The 19,729-nt window shown below is 37.7% G+C and overlaps 2 protein-coding genes across 3 annotated transcripts; one reads left to right on the plus strand and one right to left on the minus strand.

Moving 5' to 3' along the window:
- Positions 1 to 5,040: 5,040 nt before the first annotated feature.
- Positions 5,041 to 9,503, plus strand: LOC306825834 (uncharacterized protein; the record flags this gene model as incomplete). Its single annotated transcript, XM_079346788.1, has 8 exons — positions 5,041 to 6,334; positions 6,700 to 6,878; positions 6,969 to 7,066; positions 7,148 to 7,308; positions 7,401 to 7,593; positions 8,848 to 8,995; positions 9,068 to 9,146; positions 9,249 to 9,503. 8 exons carry the CDS (start codon positions 5,041 to 5,043, stop codon positions 9,338 to 9,340), a joined length of 2,244 nt encoding a protein of 747 aa, XP_079202914.1. The 3' UTR covers positions 9,341 to 9,503.
- A 5,217-nt stretch (positions 9,504 to 14,720) lies between these two features.
- On the minus strand, positions 14,721 to 19,151 carry tmem263 (transmembrane protein 263). 2 transcript variants are annotated; one of them, XM_079346350.1, is made up of 3 exons: positions 18,973 to 19,151; positions 17,560 to 17,647; positions 14,721 to 16,310 (listed from the first exon to the last, which is right to left on the minus strand). In XM_079346350.1, the coding sequence occupies exons 2-3, from the start codon at positions 17,624 to 17,626 to the stop codon at positions 16,015 to 16,017; spliced, it is 363 nt and encodes a 120-aa protein (XP_079202476.1). In that variant the 5' UTR covers positions 17,627 to 17,647; positions 18,973 to 19,151; the 3' UTR covers positions 14,721 to 16,014. The 2 variants fall into 2 exon arrangements, with proteins under 2 accessions (XP_079202476.1, XP_079202475.1); XM_079346349.1 differs by having other exon boundaries at positions 14,722 to 16,310; positions 17,560 to 17,630; positions 18,973 to 19,149.
- Positions 19,152 to 19,729: the final 578 nt, after the last annotated feature.

Consider the following 19,729-nt stretch of genomic DNA (forward strand, 5'->3'; position numbering starts at 1 on the left):
CGTGTAATGATTTCACCATAAAGTAATATAACTGAGCACATGTCTGTCATGTCCTGTCTCCCGCAGCAGGACATCATCCTCCCTCTTGACTTCTCTCACTGCAGTCGATCACAGGAATCTGGTCTGCTGGTAGATCAGTCAACAGCAGCCATCCCACCATGGTCCCTTGTGACTTTCTGCAAACACAATCACCACAGATAGATGAGTGGTCAGTGGTCTGAAGGTATCAAGAAGTCACAGCTAATGTAGTTAATGTACCACCTACACTACAGTAAGCACAGACTGTTATCAGTCATCTGTAGACCTCTTCTCTTTCTCTGACCACCTGCTCATATCTCAGATATCATGTCTACACTCTAACACCACTGTATGTGAACTGTGATGCAGGATGTGAACTCACCTGTTGACACTCTTTGTACCTGACATGCAGCTTAACACTTAACAGTAAGCGTGCAGCATGTTTTTCTCCTGTTGGTACTAACAATAAAGTGTGTATGCTGTACAGACTTTTAATAGTGTCTGTTTCTGATTATTGACTCCTTTCCCTCACACACACACGCTGGTTTAGTGAGCTAACGCAAGCTAGTTACCTCATAATGTGGCATTACAGTTACATTTGAACATCTTAATGTGTCATCATGTCAGCAACATAGACTCTGAGTTTAGTAATCAGTGTTTACTTACATTTATACGTTAGGCTGAGTCGGCTGTGGGAGAATGACTCAACATATATTTATATTCGCCAAGTCGGACAATGAGATTAAGCAATACCACTTAAATTGGCACGTTTAACACAAACTACTGCATATAAATTATACTTTGTAAAAGGACTTACAGCCAGCATTCATCTAAAATTGTAGCTTTCAACACAAATGTTGTTTGTTTCTTCTATTTGTGAATTACTGATTGATAAAAAATTAAAATGGGTTTTGGTTCTGTTGGTAGAGTTGTTGTCTTTCAACCAGAAGGTTGAGGGTTCAATCCCCAGATCCTCTGAGCAACTTATCCGATGTGTTCTTGGGCAAGACACTTAACCCCGAAGCTTTTGTGGTCGACTGCTTGGTGCTTCTCTATGCCTTTGAAATTGCCACGAATAGTCTTAGTTTTAACACACTGTCAAATTATATAATGTGTAGCTGTCCCCCGGCTGTATAGATGGTCTGGCTCTCAAACTGATGTTTCACAGATTTTATTGAAGTAGTTCCCTTAAATTCCATTTCTCTTGAAAACACTGTGAACACAGTGTAAACACCTTGAAACACCGTAAGAACTGAAAAGGAGTAATAAAGAAAATATTACTATACATGTATTAACTTAACCCTTTAAATGTTCAAAAGTATACAATTATGACCTTAACATTGTTATTTAAACCTTTAAGAATGAATGTAAATTAAACTCAAACGTATTGTTATGCTTCCATGAATTGCATTGTTTCCCTTTTTAATGAATAACACATTCATGCACAATGATTTTTAAATGAAAGATTAAATCACCCTTATTAATGTAAGATCTGACTTCACCCTCTTATGCACACTTCCAGCCACGCACACACACACACGTGTTATAATTAGCTGCTGCAGCATCTTTGCTAGCCCACACGTTAACCAAAAGTTAACCAAACTTCAAAACACACTTATTAAGTAACTCTATCAATTTTCATGTGAAACAAAATAAGTACAAACCTCATGCCTCAAACAGCGGGGCGCTTAATCAAGGAATCACCGTAAGTTTTAACCTTCATCTCAGAAGTGTAAGAATTAACCAGATCAATATGAATTTCATTTGGAAGAACAAACCACACTAAAAGTAATATGGTTGAAGACTTTAGGGATGGAGGCCTGAAAGTTATAGATTTTGATTGTCTTAATGGAACCCTAAAAATAAACTGGATAAAAGCCTGGATCCAACATAGCAACTCCTTCTGGTTCTGTATCCCAAATCACTTATTTAGTCAAATCGGAGGGCTGAAATTTCTTCTTGTCACAGACTTTGACATCAACAAACTTCCTATTTCTTTATCAGATTTCCATAAACAAATTTTATTCTATTGGAAAATGTTATATGTCCATAACTTCTCACCCCACTCCACTGTACTCTGGAATAATAGATATATACTATACAGAAAGAAATCTTTATTTTTTGAAGAATGGTTCAGAAGAGGTATTTGGTCCTTGGTTGACTTGATGGATGACAATGGTCACTTATTAAACTATGATCAATTCTGCACTAAACATAACTTCAACCCAATGAAATTTGATTTTGATAAACTACAAAAAGCACTTTCTCAAGAATTTGTCTTCCTGACAAAAAATATCATGACACATCAGACTATTCAACCGAGACTGGCTCCACTTTCAATTCAAGGTGTCTTAATATGGGATAAAAAGTGTAATAATTCCTTTGTAAGAAAATCTTTTACGGACAAGTCATGCCCAGGAAAACAAAACAAAAATAACATCTTGAATAAATTTCATGAAGGTTCTGTTGGCAAACTAAGATCTTTATATCTCAAACTACCTTTACCCCCTAAAACTAAAGAAATACATTTCAAAATCATGAATGACATTTACCCCTCTAAAGAACTGCTTAGGTTACGCTTCAATATTTAAGATAACATCTGTTCATTTTGCAAAAATGACATAGAAACCACGGACCATATTTTTTTCTCTTGTGATGTGACTCAAACGTTCTGGGTTGAGATCCATAAATGGATCACAAAGGGAATATCGTCACATCTGTCTTCCATCTCCAGAGATGATATTACATTTGGAATAATTTCAAACAATACAAATAAGGAACTTTGTATTAATTTGATTCTGAGTCTGGCCAAATTCTTTATACACAAGAATAGATTTTTAAAGTCATCCCCCAATTTTGTCTCCTTTCTGAATGATTTCAAACTGTATCACAAATCCTTAAAACTAATTAATGGAAAAAAAGCAAAGTTGATATATGATGTTTTGAAAAACTTTCCCAAAGAATTGGACAACTAACATATTGTATACCCTTGTATATTTCATTCACTATTTATTTCTCCTTAATTATTTCCTTTTTCTTCTCAGTTCATTTATTATTTCTTTAAGACTGTCATTTAATTTCTCTATTTTGAAATTAAGTGCTGAATATTGACAATTGTAAAATGTCCATATTGACGTTTTAATTTCATGTACTTGTTTTCTACATTTGTACTAAAAGAAATGATTAATAAAGTTTTGGAGAAAAAAAAATCTCAGAACCGCATCCTTTACCGTTCCGTTTTTACCTTCACTTCCTGTTATGTTTCCTCCAAAATAAAAGCATCCGTCTTTTTGCACAACAAAGAGGAAGTTATCTCTAAACCTTAAGAAACAAATTTCAAAATAAAATACAAATGAACTGCAGATAAATGGGTCCGTTACATAATGGTTGTATGATTGTAAGTATAAAATACTGCTATGTATTTTAATTAACATCATAACCTAATAATATTTAATTGAGTAAAATGTAAATTAGAAAAAATATACCGTAAATTCCGGACTATAAGCCGCTACTTTTTTGTCACGTTTTGAACACTGCGGCTTATTTATGGATTTTTCTTGCGGGACAATGAGCTCCTGCCGCAAAAACATTTGACCTCGTCACATCGGATCTTAATATCAGTCATTTTGCGCTTCATGCACGCACCCTCATCATGGAAAACACACGGAGAAATACATATGATGCAGCTTTCACGTTAAAGGCGATCGACCTGGCTGTCAAAGAAGCTCATAGAGCTGCTGCACGTAGAGTTAACACTTACAGCGACAACAGAGACTGAGGAAGTGAGTGATGAAGTCATTCTTTGTCACTGAATGGATGGACTTTTTCTTGTGAAATGTATTACTGTATTACGGTAATCTTTTTCATCAGCCGTGTTACAGACACTGTTTGATAAAGGCTTTGTATTTGCGGATGTTACCGGTAGCCTACGTATTTAATTAAAAGTTAAAACAATGTTTTTGTGTCACGTCTTTCCGTGTAAATAGCTCTTGTTATAACGTGAACACCTGCGGCTTATAATCAAGTGCGGCTTATATATGTACAAATACATTTATTTACTTATTTTTAGCCGGTGCGGCTTATATCCAGGTGCGCTCAATAGTCCGGAATTTACGGTACATAATTACAGTCTTGAAACTAAATAGTTGTATCATCTGTCTGTCATCTATCATCTGCACTTAACCCCTTTTGCCTGTAAAAATTGGCAAATTTGGATAGTGGGAATTGGATAACTCATTTCAGTCACAAATTCAATGTACCTTAAATACCCTTTGATTTTGATTATTTGTTCAGCCATGTTATTTATGGATGCAACATTGGGACTTTAAAAAACACTGATTGGACAACGTGTTGCCTGTGTTTTATTCAATATGTTTGTTGATAGTGCAAGCATCCCCTGTAAGTTCTCTTTTTGTTTTGTTTTTGTGTTCAAAGCAGATGTTTACTTAAACCTATCTGCCTGGTGCAACTGCCAGTACAATGCAGCTAGTAAGCTTAAATAAAGTTTGGTATAAATTATCTGAGAAAAAAAAAAATCAGAGGTAGAGATCTATATTATCTGTCTTGCCTTACTTCTCAGTGTCATAAACATCTTTGATCTTCAGAGCTGAAGAAAAACTGCTTACTCTTGTAAATTGGATAGGGGCTTGCCCTAGCAAAATAAATATTTAACTAATAAATGATGGGGCCACAAGGACCTTTTCAAAGGTTTTTGTGACCTACATGTTTGACTTGTCAATCAATTTAATGTCAAACTGTTATCTTACTCAATAACCTGAACACATGTTTCATCCTCTTGTCCAACCAAACAATTACTCATGCCAAAGGGCATGTCAAAACTTTTTCTTCAGTGACGTAAAAAACCCCCCCACATAATCAGAGGGGTTTTATTGGCTATTGAAAAGATAGTTTGCTGTGATTGGTGGCGATTTGGCCTGAGAGGTGTCTTTTCCCACACCAAGCTTAGTTGCATATAAAGGTGGCAGCTTACATTGTATGTCTGGATCAAACTGCTGTCAAACCATGGCGAAGCTCTGGTGGGAGACGTCTTTCATGATTCTAGCACTGCTAGGATGCTTAGCTGGGACAGAGGTAGAAGCTCAGTATTCAAAGGGCACTCAGGCATCGCAGCAGACTCCTAGTTATCCTACGAAGAAACATACTTCACCACCTCAGGATCCTCAACCCCCTCCACAACAGCAGGTGTATCGACCTCCTCAACAACCACAGCAGACTTCTAAATATCCTCCGATGCAACATACTTCACCACCTCAGGATCCTCAACCCCCTCCACAACAGCAGGTGTATCGACCTCCTCAACAACCTCAGCAGACTTCTAAATATTCTTCGACACAATATACTTCACCACCTCAGGATCCTCAACTCCCTCCACATCAGCAGGTGTATCGACCTCCTCAACAACCTCAGCAGACTTCTAATTATCCTCCGATGCAACATACTTCACCACCTCAGGATCCTCAACCCCCTCCACAACAGCAGGTGTATCGACCTCCTCAACAACCTCAGCAGACTTCTAAATATTCTTCGACACAATATACTTCACCACCTCAGGATCCTCAACCCCCTCCACAACAGCAGGTGTATCGACCTCCTCAACAACCTCAGCAGACTTCTAAATATTCTTCGACACAATATACTTCACCATCTATGGATCCTGTGTATGGAAGTCAACAACCATCGCAGGCTTCTTATCATCTTTCGGCACATTCGCAGTTTTATCAACCCAATCAACAAGCACTGCCTAATGCTAAAAATACTGGACAGCAAAAGACCTTCAGTGATGTACCCCAACAACAGAAAAATCCGCAAAAGTATCAACCTCCACCACCACTGAACCCTCCGACAACAACATACTCTAAAACACAACAGCCCCACACTCCCACTACATACCAGGCTCCTAAAGTATCCCAAATACCACAATCCCAGACTCCACAACAGGCTGCTTCTCAGTCTTTTCTACCACCACCCAACTCTCCACCAGGAAATCCTCAATTTCCTAGATACCCACCAAAAAATCCACATCACGGAAAAAAGGTTGTTGGTCCTAGAACCTTTCATAGTCAGCAAGAAGCAGGGAAGCCGTCTCAACAGGAGCATTCATATCAACCTCAGGAACAACATGTCTCGACTCAGGAACCCTATAGTCAAAAGCAAAACACACAAGTGCAGAATTTCCAGACATGTGAGGTTGCACAGAGCCAGAAAGTGCCATGTGGAAATCCTGTTATCTCCGCTGCTGAATGTGAAGCCATCAGCTGCTGCTTTGATGGTCGTTTGTGTCATTTTGGAAAAGCAGGTACGTATGAAATTAAAAATCTTGACATATATAAAGTGGATTCTAGTACCTTTTCTTTTTTTCTTTGTTTTAAATGTCAATTGCCTTTTTTTTTTAAAATAAATTCAAATGAGCTCTAGCTTCACTTTATTTGGTGCCAATAAAAGAAAGTTGGAATACTAGTTGCCAAACTATAATAATGAATGTCTATTTAGATTTTTATAAAAACTCCCTTAGCATGTGGATGTTAGCATATAAGTAATCAAGATAACAAACTAAAGTTAACCCTGAAAAACCACATTGAATTACATCAGCCTTGTTCCATTTACTTTGGGTCAACAATGTTTGATGTTCTAACCTATGATTACCTTTTTTTACGACAATAGTGACTGTCCAGTGTACCAAGGATGCCCAGTTCATTGTGGTAGTAGCGAGAGATGCCACTCTGCCCAACATCGATCTTGAGTCTATTTCACTGTTGGATGCAACCTGTTCACATACGGATTCTAGCTCTGCCTTTGCAATCTACCAATTTCCTGTTACTGGTTGTGGCTCTGTTGTCATGGTAAGACCGTCATTTTCACTGACTTTTCGACCTTAATAAGGTAACTTTGGAGTTTGTTATCCCAACTGCATTTTTTTCTACCTTTTGTAGGAGGAGCCCGGGGTCATAATCTATGAGAACAGGATGACTTCTTCATATGAAGTTGGAGTTGGGCCTCTGGGGGCTATTACCAGAGACAGCTACTATGAGTACATGATACCCTTTAAAACTACTCTTAAGTTCAAACAAATGCAATGACCAAAAAACATAATGCCAGTTGTCCTTTTCAGGTTGCTGTTCCAGTGTAGGTACACTGCCACTTCAGTGGAAACTCTGGTTGTTCAAGTATTACCAATACAAGATCCTCCTCTATCAGTTGCGGCTATGGGACCGATCAGAGTACACATGAGGTTGGCAAATGGACAATGCCACACAAAGGGTTGTAATGAAGGTATGTACTGTGTGTCAGTCTGCTACTGTTATTTGTCAATTATTTTCACAATGTTACATGTCCCATATTAACTGGTATTCCTGCTCTCACAGAGGACGTGGCCTACAGCTCTTTCTATACAGAGACAGACTATCCTGTGACTAAAGTACTGAGGGACCCTGTTTACGTGGAGGTTCAACTTCTTGAAAAGACGGATCCTAACCTGGTCCTGACTCTGGGACGCTGTTGGACAACCACAAGCCCCAACCCTCACAGTCTACCCCAATGGGACATACTGATAGATGGGTATGAAATATTCAACATTGTCCTTTACGTCACAGTGGGTTGCATATTTGTAAGAGTTTGAAGGTCTTTATTGGTCTCATACTATCACTACTCAGTGTGGAAATTAGTGTTATAAATATATGGGCTTTCGATGCCCAGCCACCGCCATCAGACTGTGTCGTCCCCTAAACCATTTCCATTCTTATTCGTGCACAGCCTGCTCTGACCCCACCTCAGTAGCAAGGAAGTGTGGACAACCGCAAAGTGGGGAATAAAAAGGATAAATCCTGCCTGCATATTATCCCATATGCTCTTTTGTAAAGCATCTCGAGATGACGGTTGTCATGAATTGGCACCATACAAATAATGATTGATTGATTGAAATTGATCATTTCAAACAAGGTTATAGACTATAAATAAGGAACCTGAAAACAAGCAGTGAGATAAATATGCTTTGTTTGTTTTTTTTTAAGTCTAATGCAAAAGAAATTCTCAAACACCATGTTAAATTTGATTAAAACTTCAGAAAAGGAGTTGGAAGAAGTAAAACCATAACATCCCACCCTTCACCATTAATTAATAATCATTCAATCAGCTACCTCATTAATTTTTTTATTTTTATATTTTTAATTGGCTAGAAAATATAGATTCATTAAAAAATATCCATTCATAGTTTATATATTTTCCTTTTTACAATTGAAAAGTTGAATTTCTACATGTGAATATCTGATATACAACAAATGATTGCAGCTTTTGTACAACTGCACTCATTCAAATTGAACCCCAATTTTGTTCCATGAATAGAAATACAAAAACTTACCATCCCAGTATTCCAAGTAAGATTTTTTATCACGAAAATTTCCCCTTAACTCATAAATCATTTCTTGACCACTGAACAAGTTATGAATATTTTCTAGAAGTAGACACCGTTTTGCTTTCAATATTATTTGTTTTGTTTGGAATATAAAGACTACGGTAAATTGACTGTAATAGCGCCTTTCATAAGATCAATTATTTATAATGCTCGTTTTGAAAAACAGTTCAAGCAGTGCTGTGTAACTACAAACCTCTGCACACCTCTGTCATTTTAAGTCAGTGAAAAGTATAGAATGTGGAGTGACTTTTGACCAGAAACTACTTTGTTCAATTTAAAAATGTGTCTTAAAACCTTGGATTGTCTATCACCAGCATAAATCATGAAAACTTTTAATTTTAACCTTCTCATCCATTGTTGAACATTCTTCATTGCCTTAACTTTTCTCTTTCTAAATCCAGGTGTCCATACAGTGATGATCGCTACTTATCATCACTGGTTCCAGTTGGTGCCTATTCTGGTGTTGATTTCCCAAACCACTATAGGCGTTTCATTTTCAAAATGTTTACCTTTGTGAACCACCAGTCAATGGAACCCTTGAGGGAACAGGTATATATACATCCTTACATAAGAAATTGATGCATAAATATTATATTGGCCAACACCATTTCTCTTGTATAGGTGTACATTCACTGCAGTACATCTGTTTGCACTCCCACAATGGGCTACTCCTGCGAACCGTCATGCTACAGGAAAAGCAGTACGTGCCTATTTTATAATCTGGAGAATTCAAAAGAATCATCCATAAATGCGTACATTGATGCATGAATCTGACCATGTTTGTATGACTGTCTTTCTGTAGAGAGAGATGCCGAGGCTGTGGCTGAGAAGACAGAGGAGCCAAAGGTTGTGACTTCTTTTGGACCTGTGATCATTACCCAGGCTGAGGAGTAAAAAGCAGTGTTTAAGGTCAAAAAAATGAATAGGAACCGTTTGTAAAAGAAATTCAGCAATAATGAACATATTTTCAGTGAATTGTGGCATATAAATACAAGTTGTAATTTGCATTAAAAGACTATAGTTCTCAAGTTGTGTCAATGGTCCACAAATTATTGTAGGCAAGTTTTGTTCTTGTAGTCACATTTTCACAATTGAATAATATATTTATATATATATATATATATATATATATATATATATATACACATACATACGATGGAGCCATACGTGTACACACACACACACACACACACACACACACACACAAACACACTCCAGGTGTCCATACACCTGTTAATTATGTACTTATATATATAGTAAAGTTCTTCATGATTACTTCAAAAATTGTTATAGTTCAATCAACTCATGTCTGAACCAGTCTAAGAAAAAATGTCGCATTTTCATTTTATCTATGTAATCTATGTATCAGTGTTAGTATTTGATTGGAATAAACTGGATTAAGTTAAACAGTAAAGATCTACTTTATTATAAATATATACCGGGTTATTAACATTGCAAAAACTGTGTTTGATAACTTTGAAAAGGATACCATGTTTCAGATGCATTTGATTCAATTATATTTTTTAAAACAGTGAGGTGGTAGATATTGATTATGCCATCTAACCTTGGTTTAAGCACACGTGTAGGCTATTAATAGTTAATATTGATGGGCCGGATCAGCTTTAGTTTTCAATAGGAGAAGAAGATGGGTCAGACAGACAGACTGAAATGGCTCTGTATGTCAGTCTAAACAGACTGACATACAGATTATGTCAGTCTGGCCCAACATTCTCACAGACAGTTTCAGTCTAACAAAAGTGGAGACTGACGTGAAGTAGGAGTCAGTGAAGCTGAGAAAAGAAAGTGACAAGCAGGAAAAACATAATTGAAAACCTTCAGAAAAAACATCAGCAAGCAGAAACAAGCTCCTATTCCTTTTGCTGAGAGGAAAGAGACATGAAAGACGTGGGACAGAGTTTTAGCTGCCTGTCAGCCCTTGTTCATTCACTGCCTCCATCTTCAGATGGACTCATACAGCTTCTTTCGTGGGTTCTGTGCATCCAACTTAAAATCATAGCTACAAGCTAATATCGCTGCTTCTGTCAGCCGTCTTTCACAGTTTTAACATAAACTGTCACAATATTAATGTCTGTACATAAAGATTTTACGTTAACGAAATTAAATAATGAAAGATGAAAACAAGTCATTGTATTTCTTTCAGTCCAGATCTTTTACAACACTTTATTTCACACACACAGAGCTCAGGCAAAGTAAGTCTAATACAACAGTACTGCAGAAATCAATCCTTCAGTTGATTTTAATGATCATTTAAGCCTAGAGTTGGGTTAGGGTTAATGAGGGAGGGCTGTGATGTGCTGGGCGACTGCCGGGTGATCTCTGCCTACCGCAGGAACAAAAATCTTAAAGACATCCTGGTGCACACAAATTTGAATAAAAGTGAACAGGATAGGGAAGCGTTTCGAGGCTTGGATATTGGTTTTTATCCGTCTCCCCTACATTTGTAACCCATATGCCAGACTTGGTACCAACCCGTGGCAGGACTTAAAACCCACTATAACTAATGCAGTCTACGCTATAAGATGCAAGGCCTGCCACAGACTCTATGTGGGGGAGACCAGAAATGACATCACAGCGCGAATAAGACAGCATTTTTGTTAAATAAATAGCGGGAACGGTACCACTGTCTTGTATGCACATTTTAAACTACAATGTTGAAACACAATGTTGAAAACATGGGCCTGGAGAGCAACAGGAACTTGACCACTGTCCAGAGACGAGTGTCATAGAGGAAATGGATCCACGTCTTATAAACAGTAGAACACAGGTCTAAATGAAAAATACTAGGGTAGATCCATTTTCTTCTTTTTTAATATAGTTTTTAGTGGTTTTTATAAACCTCCTGACCTCCCAGGGCCTCTTGTGGACTCCCCACCGACCCGAAGGAGGTGGAGAACATGGTCCACTCGGACTCAATGTCCCCAGCCTCCCCCGGGATCTGTGAAAAGCTCGTCCGGAGGTGGGAGTTGACAACCTTGCTAACAGAGGGTTCAGCCAGACTTCCCAGCAGACCCTCACTACACGTTTGGGCCTGCTGAGTCTGACCGGCTTCTTCCCCGGTTTATGAACTGCTTTTAGTCTGACCCGTCACCTGGGACCTGTTTGCCTTGGGTGACCCTGCTGGGGGCATAAAGCCCCCGACAAAATAGCTCCTAGGATCATTCGGGTGCTCAAACTCCCCCACCATGATAAGGTAGCAGTTCAGGGGGGGAGTGGATTTATATCAGGCCTTTTAATTCAGTTCAGTGCACTTACAAATAGGATCTTTACTTTATCTAGTTGCTCCTGGCTGCTTCCGCAGCAGCATATGAATGTGTATGAATCTTAGTTACTTCTGATTGCCACTTCACATAGCAACCACTGTCATCAGTGTGTGAATGGCTGAGACTGGGTAGATGTGACCTGCGGTTTAAAAGCACTTTGAGTGACCAGTCAGAAGACTACAAAATTGCAGGACAAGCTTAAGTCTATTTAGCATTTACCATATTTGGATGCTCTTGGAAACTAGTAAATGTTTAAAGATAAGGTTTAAAACAAAGGAATATGTTCATTAACGTCCACACAGAAGAAAGGCAGAGTATTTGGGCTAGATAGATAGTCTACGGTCATAGTGACCTTTAAAAGGGTGACTGTGACCCAAATGTTTGACTTGTCAATATATACTTAGGAGGTAAAATGTCATCCAAAAAAAGTAATCTGGAAGGACATGTGTTCCAACTCCTCCATTTACCAATAAAACTGATGAGTTGTGAGCTTTATAAAAAAAGACGTTGAATCATTTGCCCGAATAATGTAAAAAACAATACTTCACAATATTACTCTGAAGCTTTTGAATGGCTTATAAAAAGGCAGAGATCTGTGATTATCCTGAATTTCCCTCGGGATCAATAAAGTATCTATCTATCTATCTATCTATCTTGGTAGGTGTATGGTCTCAAAGGGTTTTTTTAAAACATCAAAACTTGTCACATAAATTGTCAGCACAAATGATTTACCAGCAGACTTTCCTGATCAAACTGCTGTTAAACCATGGCAAAGCACCAAAGTGCCACATTTTTTGTGACTCTAGCAATGCTTGTGTATTAAGTTGGGACAGAGGTTGACACTCAGGAGTCAATGTAGCAAAAGCCCTCACCACCTATGCCAAAGGGCTCTTCACCGCCTCAATATCCTCAAGTACCACAGGTATAACCACCTCTACCGCCAAAGGTTCCTCAGAATCCTCTAAATCCGCAGGGGTGTCAACCTCATCCACTGCCACAGGGTGCTCAATACCCCCAGAAGCCAGTAACAACCTTCAACACCTCAGCATTCTTAATATCCTCAGAGGCCACATGTCCAAGCACCTCTACCACCAAAGGCTCTTCAAATTCCTCAGATGCCACAGATCCAACCACCACCAAAGTATCTCCAATATGCTCTACAGTATCAGTACAGCCAAGAGCCACAGGTCCCTAAGCCACAGCTTAGATTCAGGTCGAAAGGTGTGAGCGAAACATTTATTTAATTCGTATGATTCTGTATCCGAAGCGTGATTGCAGTTTCACTGAGCTGAGAAAATAATCACCAAAGAATTATTTGAATTCAGAGGAACTTAACAATGATCACATAAATTAACAGTGACACAGACAACTTCCATGTACAATCCTGGGGGAACAAAGCAACCTCCTGTCCAGAGTTGTGAAGTTGAGGGAATTTTCAATTGCATAATTCTTGTTTAAGTGATCAATTGAAAACAGCAGTCTGAAGGAAAAAGTTAACTGCTTTAAGGGAAAACAGTTCAAACAGTTTCTACCTTTACCTTTAATCATTTTTTTCTGATCTTCTAACCTACGATTACCTGTTTTTGTGACAGAAGTGACTGTCCAGTATACCAAGGTTGCTCACTTCATTGTGGTAGGGGGGAGAGATGCCACTCTCAACTATGCACTAACCATTTGTGACCAACTCCACCACTTTTGATTGATGCCAGATGACTGTTGCAGGTCACTCCCCTCACACCAAGACACCACCATGACCGTTTACAGTGGGCAATAGACCATGTGACCTGGACAATGCAGAAGTGGTCTACCATCCTGTTCACTGATGAGAGTCCGGTCACCTTGCACAGAAATGATGGTCGTCAGTGTCGCCGGAGAAGGCAAAGTGAGCAAAACACAGAGGTCAACATGGTCCCCAAGTAAGGCTGAATGATTTATCGTTTTCTGATGGAAATCGCGATTTCAAAAAACGCGATCACGTGATCGCCAAAGCCGCGGTTTTTGTCAGTGCTTCTCCTGACTGACCCAGGAGCTGTTGTGTCAATTTACACATACACGCTGTCTATTCTGCCCCTGCGTGTGCTGGACTTCTTTAGCCTGATACACAGCTCGACAGATAGCTAACAGATTTCCTCCAATAAAGAAGCTGAAGTTTCTTTGTCCAGTCTTTAATAAAGGAAGCTCTGTAAAACTAAACAGACATCAAAACATGAGTTATTCATCTCATAATATGCTAAAAGTCCGCTAGCTTGATGCTAACGTCCATGAGAATTTGAATAGGAATGCTAGCGGTTAGTATCGCGAATGTATTAATTGTTGTTTTCTCACGTTGTAACCTTATTAAATATACTCAAGAGATACAACGCAAGATCTGAACGTGAAATGACGCTCACAGGCAAATGTTTCGGCCGTATGGCTCGAAGGAAATATAGATAAATTGTTGGCTTCTCTTGTTGCATAATTTCTGTGAACTAAGTCACCTCCGGCAACCACAAAGGCACAAAATACATCAACACTTATGACCAGATTTCTGTCAAACTGACACTAAAAACAAGAACATCACACCGTCTGTGTGTTTCTTCTTAATAAATAAATCTGAAATCAATTCTTAACTTTAGTTTTCATTCTATTAATTTAGAGTTCTGGCAGTTTTAACTGGTATGATGTAATATCCTGTCATGTTTTAAATGTTACTGTACATTGAGAATATTGCACAAGCTTGATTTGAAGAAAATCGTGATAAAAATCGAAATCGCAATTCAATCTTTTCCTAAAATCGTTCAGCCTTATCCCCAGGGTTTGCTTTGGTGGAGGAGGTGCAACAGTCTGGGCAGGCATCACCAGTCAGCGCAAAACAGATTTTGTGATTGTAAATGGCTCAGTCACTGTTTTTTGTGGCTATCTTTGTTATGTCTAAATTGTTGGGGTAATAAATATTGCACTAATGAAAATAATATCAAAGGGAGCTATTACCTATTTCAACAAAATTCAGACCAAATAGGAAAAGCACTCATGTAAATAACAATATCCTTAACTTATTGTGAGTCGTGTAAAAGGCCACACGTGATGCAGGAAAATCTCAAACAACCTCAAAAGTATTTTCTTGACCAATCAAGACAATAAAAGACAACTTTGTCACTTTCTTTCAGCTGTAATGTTCTGTAAATATATTTTTATTTCAGAAACTTTATATAAAATACATTTTCAAGACCATTTTAACACATGAGTCAATAATAAAGTTTCAAATATCACAAAATTAACTTTTCTTTATGTTTACAGTAATCATTCAACTGTGATATGACCCAAGGTCTTGTTGATAAGATATAAGGTCAAATCTGTAACTTTACAATAAATATATACATTTTAGCTCTATCTTGTAAGGCTTTGCAAAAGGACTTTATCTCTCATTTTGTTTTCAAAATAGTTTAAAATAAGAATGATAAGAATTTGCATTTCAAAGATGGCATGCATGTTAGAATGGAACTTCTTGAAAATAAAATGTAGGGAACTGAATCCCTCAGCACTTTTCATTCATTGAAATCAAAGTACTGTGAGTTTTAAGGTGTGAGCGAAACATTTATTTAATTCGTATGATTCTGTATCCAAAGCGTGATTGCAGTTTCACTGAGCTGAGAAAATAACCACCAAAGAATTATTTGAATTCAGAGGAATTTAACAATGATCACATAAATTAACAAGAGCAATATCTTCACCTCACATCCAGCAGGTGGTTTAGATATTAAACCTGAATGTACTTTTTAAATTACATCTTATATCCGATGTGTTTGTCTGGAAAAGTCTAATAACACTGTTAACACTTTCTGACCCTCATGTGAAATATTTCCAATCCCTATGAAACATGTCCTTGTCAGTATATATCCTTATTCATCAGTGATTGTCTTGCAAGTAAAATAAGTGCATCAACGCTTCTTCTCTGGTACTGAAGTAAACGTTGGTAAAATATACAACAGCTTGCAGTAGGAACAATGGTGTGGCATAGTATCAAAAATTAAACATCGGATATTTTATTTGAAAAACTGCAGGCATAGGTGATAATCATTTGGTGAGATTTCCTTTACCAACAGAGCTAGAGAGTCTTTGTAAGTTCTTGCTTTGCAGGTCTTCGCTGCAAAACCAAATGAAATTGGGTTTACCAAAAGTCACACAGTGTGTACACTGAACTTTTGAGTTCTTTGTCGGCCTTTTTTCCTGTTCATATGTACTAAAACAGGCTTTTACAGTGTGAGCCATACACCTCAGCTGTGTGCATTCACACACCTCCTCTCCATGTCAGTCAAATTTGTCCTTCTTTTTGCCTCCACCTCTTCCAATGGGAACTTTGCTGATCACTGCAGAGCCAACAGAACATACTCCTCCAGCTACAGCGCACACACCCCCTTTAACCAGCCCCACTCCCATCACAGGCACAGCGGCTACAGAGCTCACAGCAGTCTTGGTTAGGTCCATACTCTTTCCCCCTAACCAGGTCACACCGCCAACCGTGGCTCCTACAGCTCCTTTGGTGACACCATACAGACCCCCTGCCAACCTGCCGAACATGCCTGGCTGTGGGTGGTCCTCGATATCTGATATAAAACAAGAAAAACATTCAATATATCACAGCCAAAGAATAAGACTCACAAACTAGTGTTTCCAATTAAAAAAAGGTTTGAAATCCTCAAGAGTCTGTGTGAAGATGAGCCTAATCATTTCTATATTTTTTAATACAATTCATTAAACAGTCACTTTATTCAAAGCCACAAACATCAGATATTATATTTAAATGAGTTTGTTTGTTTCTGTTGAAACTGTGTGTTGCCAGACAACAAGATCTCCCTTATAAAATGGACACCTTCCCTAAATAAATGTTAAATAAGACATTAATAAAATATATCTTAGCCTGCCCGTTATTTTCTTTAGTAAGTCAAGGCTTTGAAGAAAAAAATCAAGAAAGAGTTACATTTGTCCCAAGCTATTTTATAAAGTAAGTGGAATTAATTAAATAGCTATATTCAGTTCACTATAATGTAGAAGAGAAGCAATTCATCAGAGAGAGAAAAAAACGGGAACCAGAAAATGATGCTTTTAGCTTGCGAAACAACTCAAACAACCCCTGTCCGATCTTAAGTGTTGCATTTTCTCTAGAGCTACATGGGCTTGTTGTACCCAACTCTTTATATCACAGACCACTGAGAGACCACTATTTGTTGATTTAAGTGTCCTTGTTCTTTTTTATGACATATAAACAATAATTGAAAAAGCCAACATTGGTGTGCAAGGAAAGCAAATGTATTTTTATTCCTCATATTTCAGTTAAAATGAGCCATGTGATTTTATACAAAAAAACTTTGATGGTGATTGAAAGAATGCATGCATGCATTGACCCCATCAGTAATAGCATGATTTAACACATTTCAGATAATGGTGAGGAGGCAGAAAAAAAGACACATTTGTACATTTAACTAGAATCCAAGTTGATGCCTTCTACTGTACGAGCATGTTACATTCAACCCCTTGTTATTTTTCTCCATTGAACTATTATCACTTCACTCAGTATTCATTTATTGCATAGTTTATCTGTTGGTTTGATCACTGTCCACCTATACCTACATATACCTCTATCCTACTTGATCTTTTTTTGTACACCGATTTTTGTATTTCAACTTAGTTTATATTTTTAACTGAACATTTAGTACATTTGATATTCCACAGAACTGTTCTACAATTGGTCTTAGACAGATTGCTGCCACAGTATAATCACTCATCTTGGAACACACGTTGGGTTGAAAAAAACAGTTCTTCTAATTGTTAAAGGAACTTTGCAACAAAATTTACCTGTAGCGTCTGGCTCATCTTTTAGGTATGCAGGCATGTCATCAGGTACCTGCTCCGCCTGACTCATCTCTCTGAGAAAATAAATGCCCTAATTACCAAAACGGCGACAAACAAATGTCAAGGTAGAGAACTTTTTTAAATGTCATTTATGCTGGTAACCCGATTAAACACCAGGCTGTGCTCCCTGTTGCTAATGTGTTTACTGCTGACTTGTATGTTGAAAGGACATTAGCAGATACAACATAAGTACTGAGGTTTTATCCCATCAAACCTGCACATCGAAGTAAGCCATCTACAGAAAATCTACAGTGAAAGGTCTAAGTTAATGTTAACAGATAAACATGTTAAAGAAGTAAGCACACACAGGGGGAACAGAAAATAAGAGAGCTTGCGCTGGGTGTGCTGCTGCTCTTAAAACAAGGCAGACCTGTTCACAGTCTATGCTGTTAAATTTATGATGACATGGCAGGGCAACTAACTTTCTAAATCTGTAAGAGCTGATGCTAAAAAAAAAGTATAGTCAACATTAAATAGTATAATTGGTTCTTGTTTAAATGCATTGGACATTTACTGTTGACTTAAAATTTACATTTAAAGTTATTGACTACATCTGTGCAGATTAGGCTATCCTATAAACAACATTACTGATACCACTTACATTTTAAATTATCTTTGATCACTGTTTTGAGATCAGAATGTCTCATCTGACTTGTATTGTTTTGTTCTTAAGAGTGGGTAATGCCATGTTTTTAATTCATCTTTGTCAAAGGCTTATTTTTTACTAGTTTAAAGACCGACGAATAACGACATCACTTTATAGCAAAGCGATGACATGAATTGATGCTAAACAACTTAATGGATCTACGCACACCTTATTTAGTGTATGAAAACAGGATGATTAAAATGTCAAAGGCCTGGTGTAAAGTGTAAAACTTGTGCTAAGGAGCTAATGTAGCATTTGTTTCTGTGGTTACGTTACGTTTACTTACGTAAACCTACAGGCAGCTACAACACGACAGACGTGTATATATCTTACTGTTTTAGTGTCACTTCTCGAGCCCAAAATGAGTTTTATTAATTGTAACGCCTGAATTGTGGTTTTGCCTTTGAACGCCGTAAATCCATCTAACAGACACGTCATTACCGAAACACAAAGCATCACTTTGATGTTGTTCTCCATACATCGATGCAAACTGATCAGTATGTCATTAACATATCTAATCTGTTCCACTAACAGTGTTTATGGAGTTTCCTATGAAAGAGGGTTTGATCAAATACTCTAGATCACTTTCATTGTAACTATCGCTGGTTGCATAGCTGACTCTCATCACCGGTTTACATCGATTACCACGTACCTCGTTTTCTACAGTAAACAAACTGGTCCAATGTACAGGACCTAACAAACTTACTGACCCCGCTAATGTCCCGGTCTGTAGTAGCTGTTGGTGGTTAGGCTGATTTGTGTTGGCAGTGAGACTAAATTTTGGAGGACTTCAGTCTCCACCCATAAAAACACACAGAGAGGTACAGTGTCCACAGACGAGCTCCAGCTGCTGGCTGCACTCATCTACTTGATGTACATGCAAAAACAATGAAGTGATCCCTGAGGTACTTTTTACTGTTTAGTCTATCACTAATAAACATGGGTGACTTTATTTTGAAAAAAATTGATAGCAGATGTTTTTGTGATAGTTCTGGACAAAATATTAATTTGAGTTCATTTGCGTATAAGCATTCAACTATTGAAGTAGTAGGCTATGCAGGCCTAAAGCAAGTGGAAACAGAAGTCCAAAAGCAAACCTTCTCTTTAGAAGGGATATCGACCCTCCATCAAACAGCCCCTCTCATTTCAGTCATAATTTGTTGGCCTATGATAATGCAAGATAGTAATAGAACCCAAACTTTCACAGATTTAATGCTAATATACACAATACTTTGAAACTTAACTTGTAATGAAAAAGTATCAAAACAGTAAACTTTTAGAATATCTCATGAAAGAAGAATCTTAATTTATCAAGTTAACATTATTGGAATTTGTTTGACTTTATTTAACTTTACGTATGCAAAGTCATATAATTTCCTTGTTTATTTTGAGCATCTGTTTGCAATGTATGCATATTGACATACAGTTCAATAATAAAGTTTTCAAAAACCCACTCAGAAACTATAG

The sequence above is a fragment of the Symphodus melops genome (genome assembly GCF_947650265.1).
Source record: "Symphodus melops genome assembly, chromosome: 6".
Taxonomy (NCBI): Eukaryota; Metazoa; Chordata; class Actinopteri; order Labriformes; family Labridae; genus Symphodus; species Symphodus melops.

Excerpts from the sequence above, each read along its gene's own strand:
- tmem263 (XM_079346350.1), bottom strand. The coding sequence starts at position 17,626 with ATGAGTCAGGCGGAGCAGGTACCTGATGACATGCCTGCATACCTAAAA. Across the intron at positions 16,311-17,559 it reads AGATGAGCCAGACGCTACAG|ATATCGAGGACCACCCACAG; the intron begins GTAAATTTTGTT and ends GTTTTATATCAG.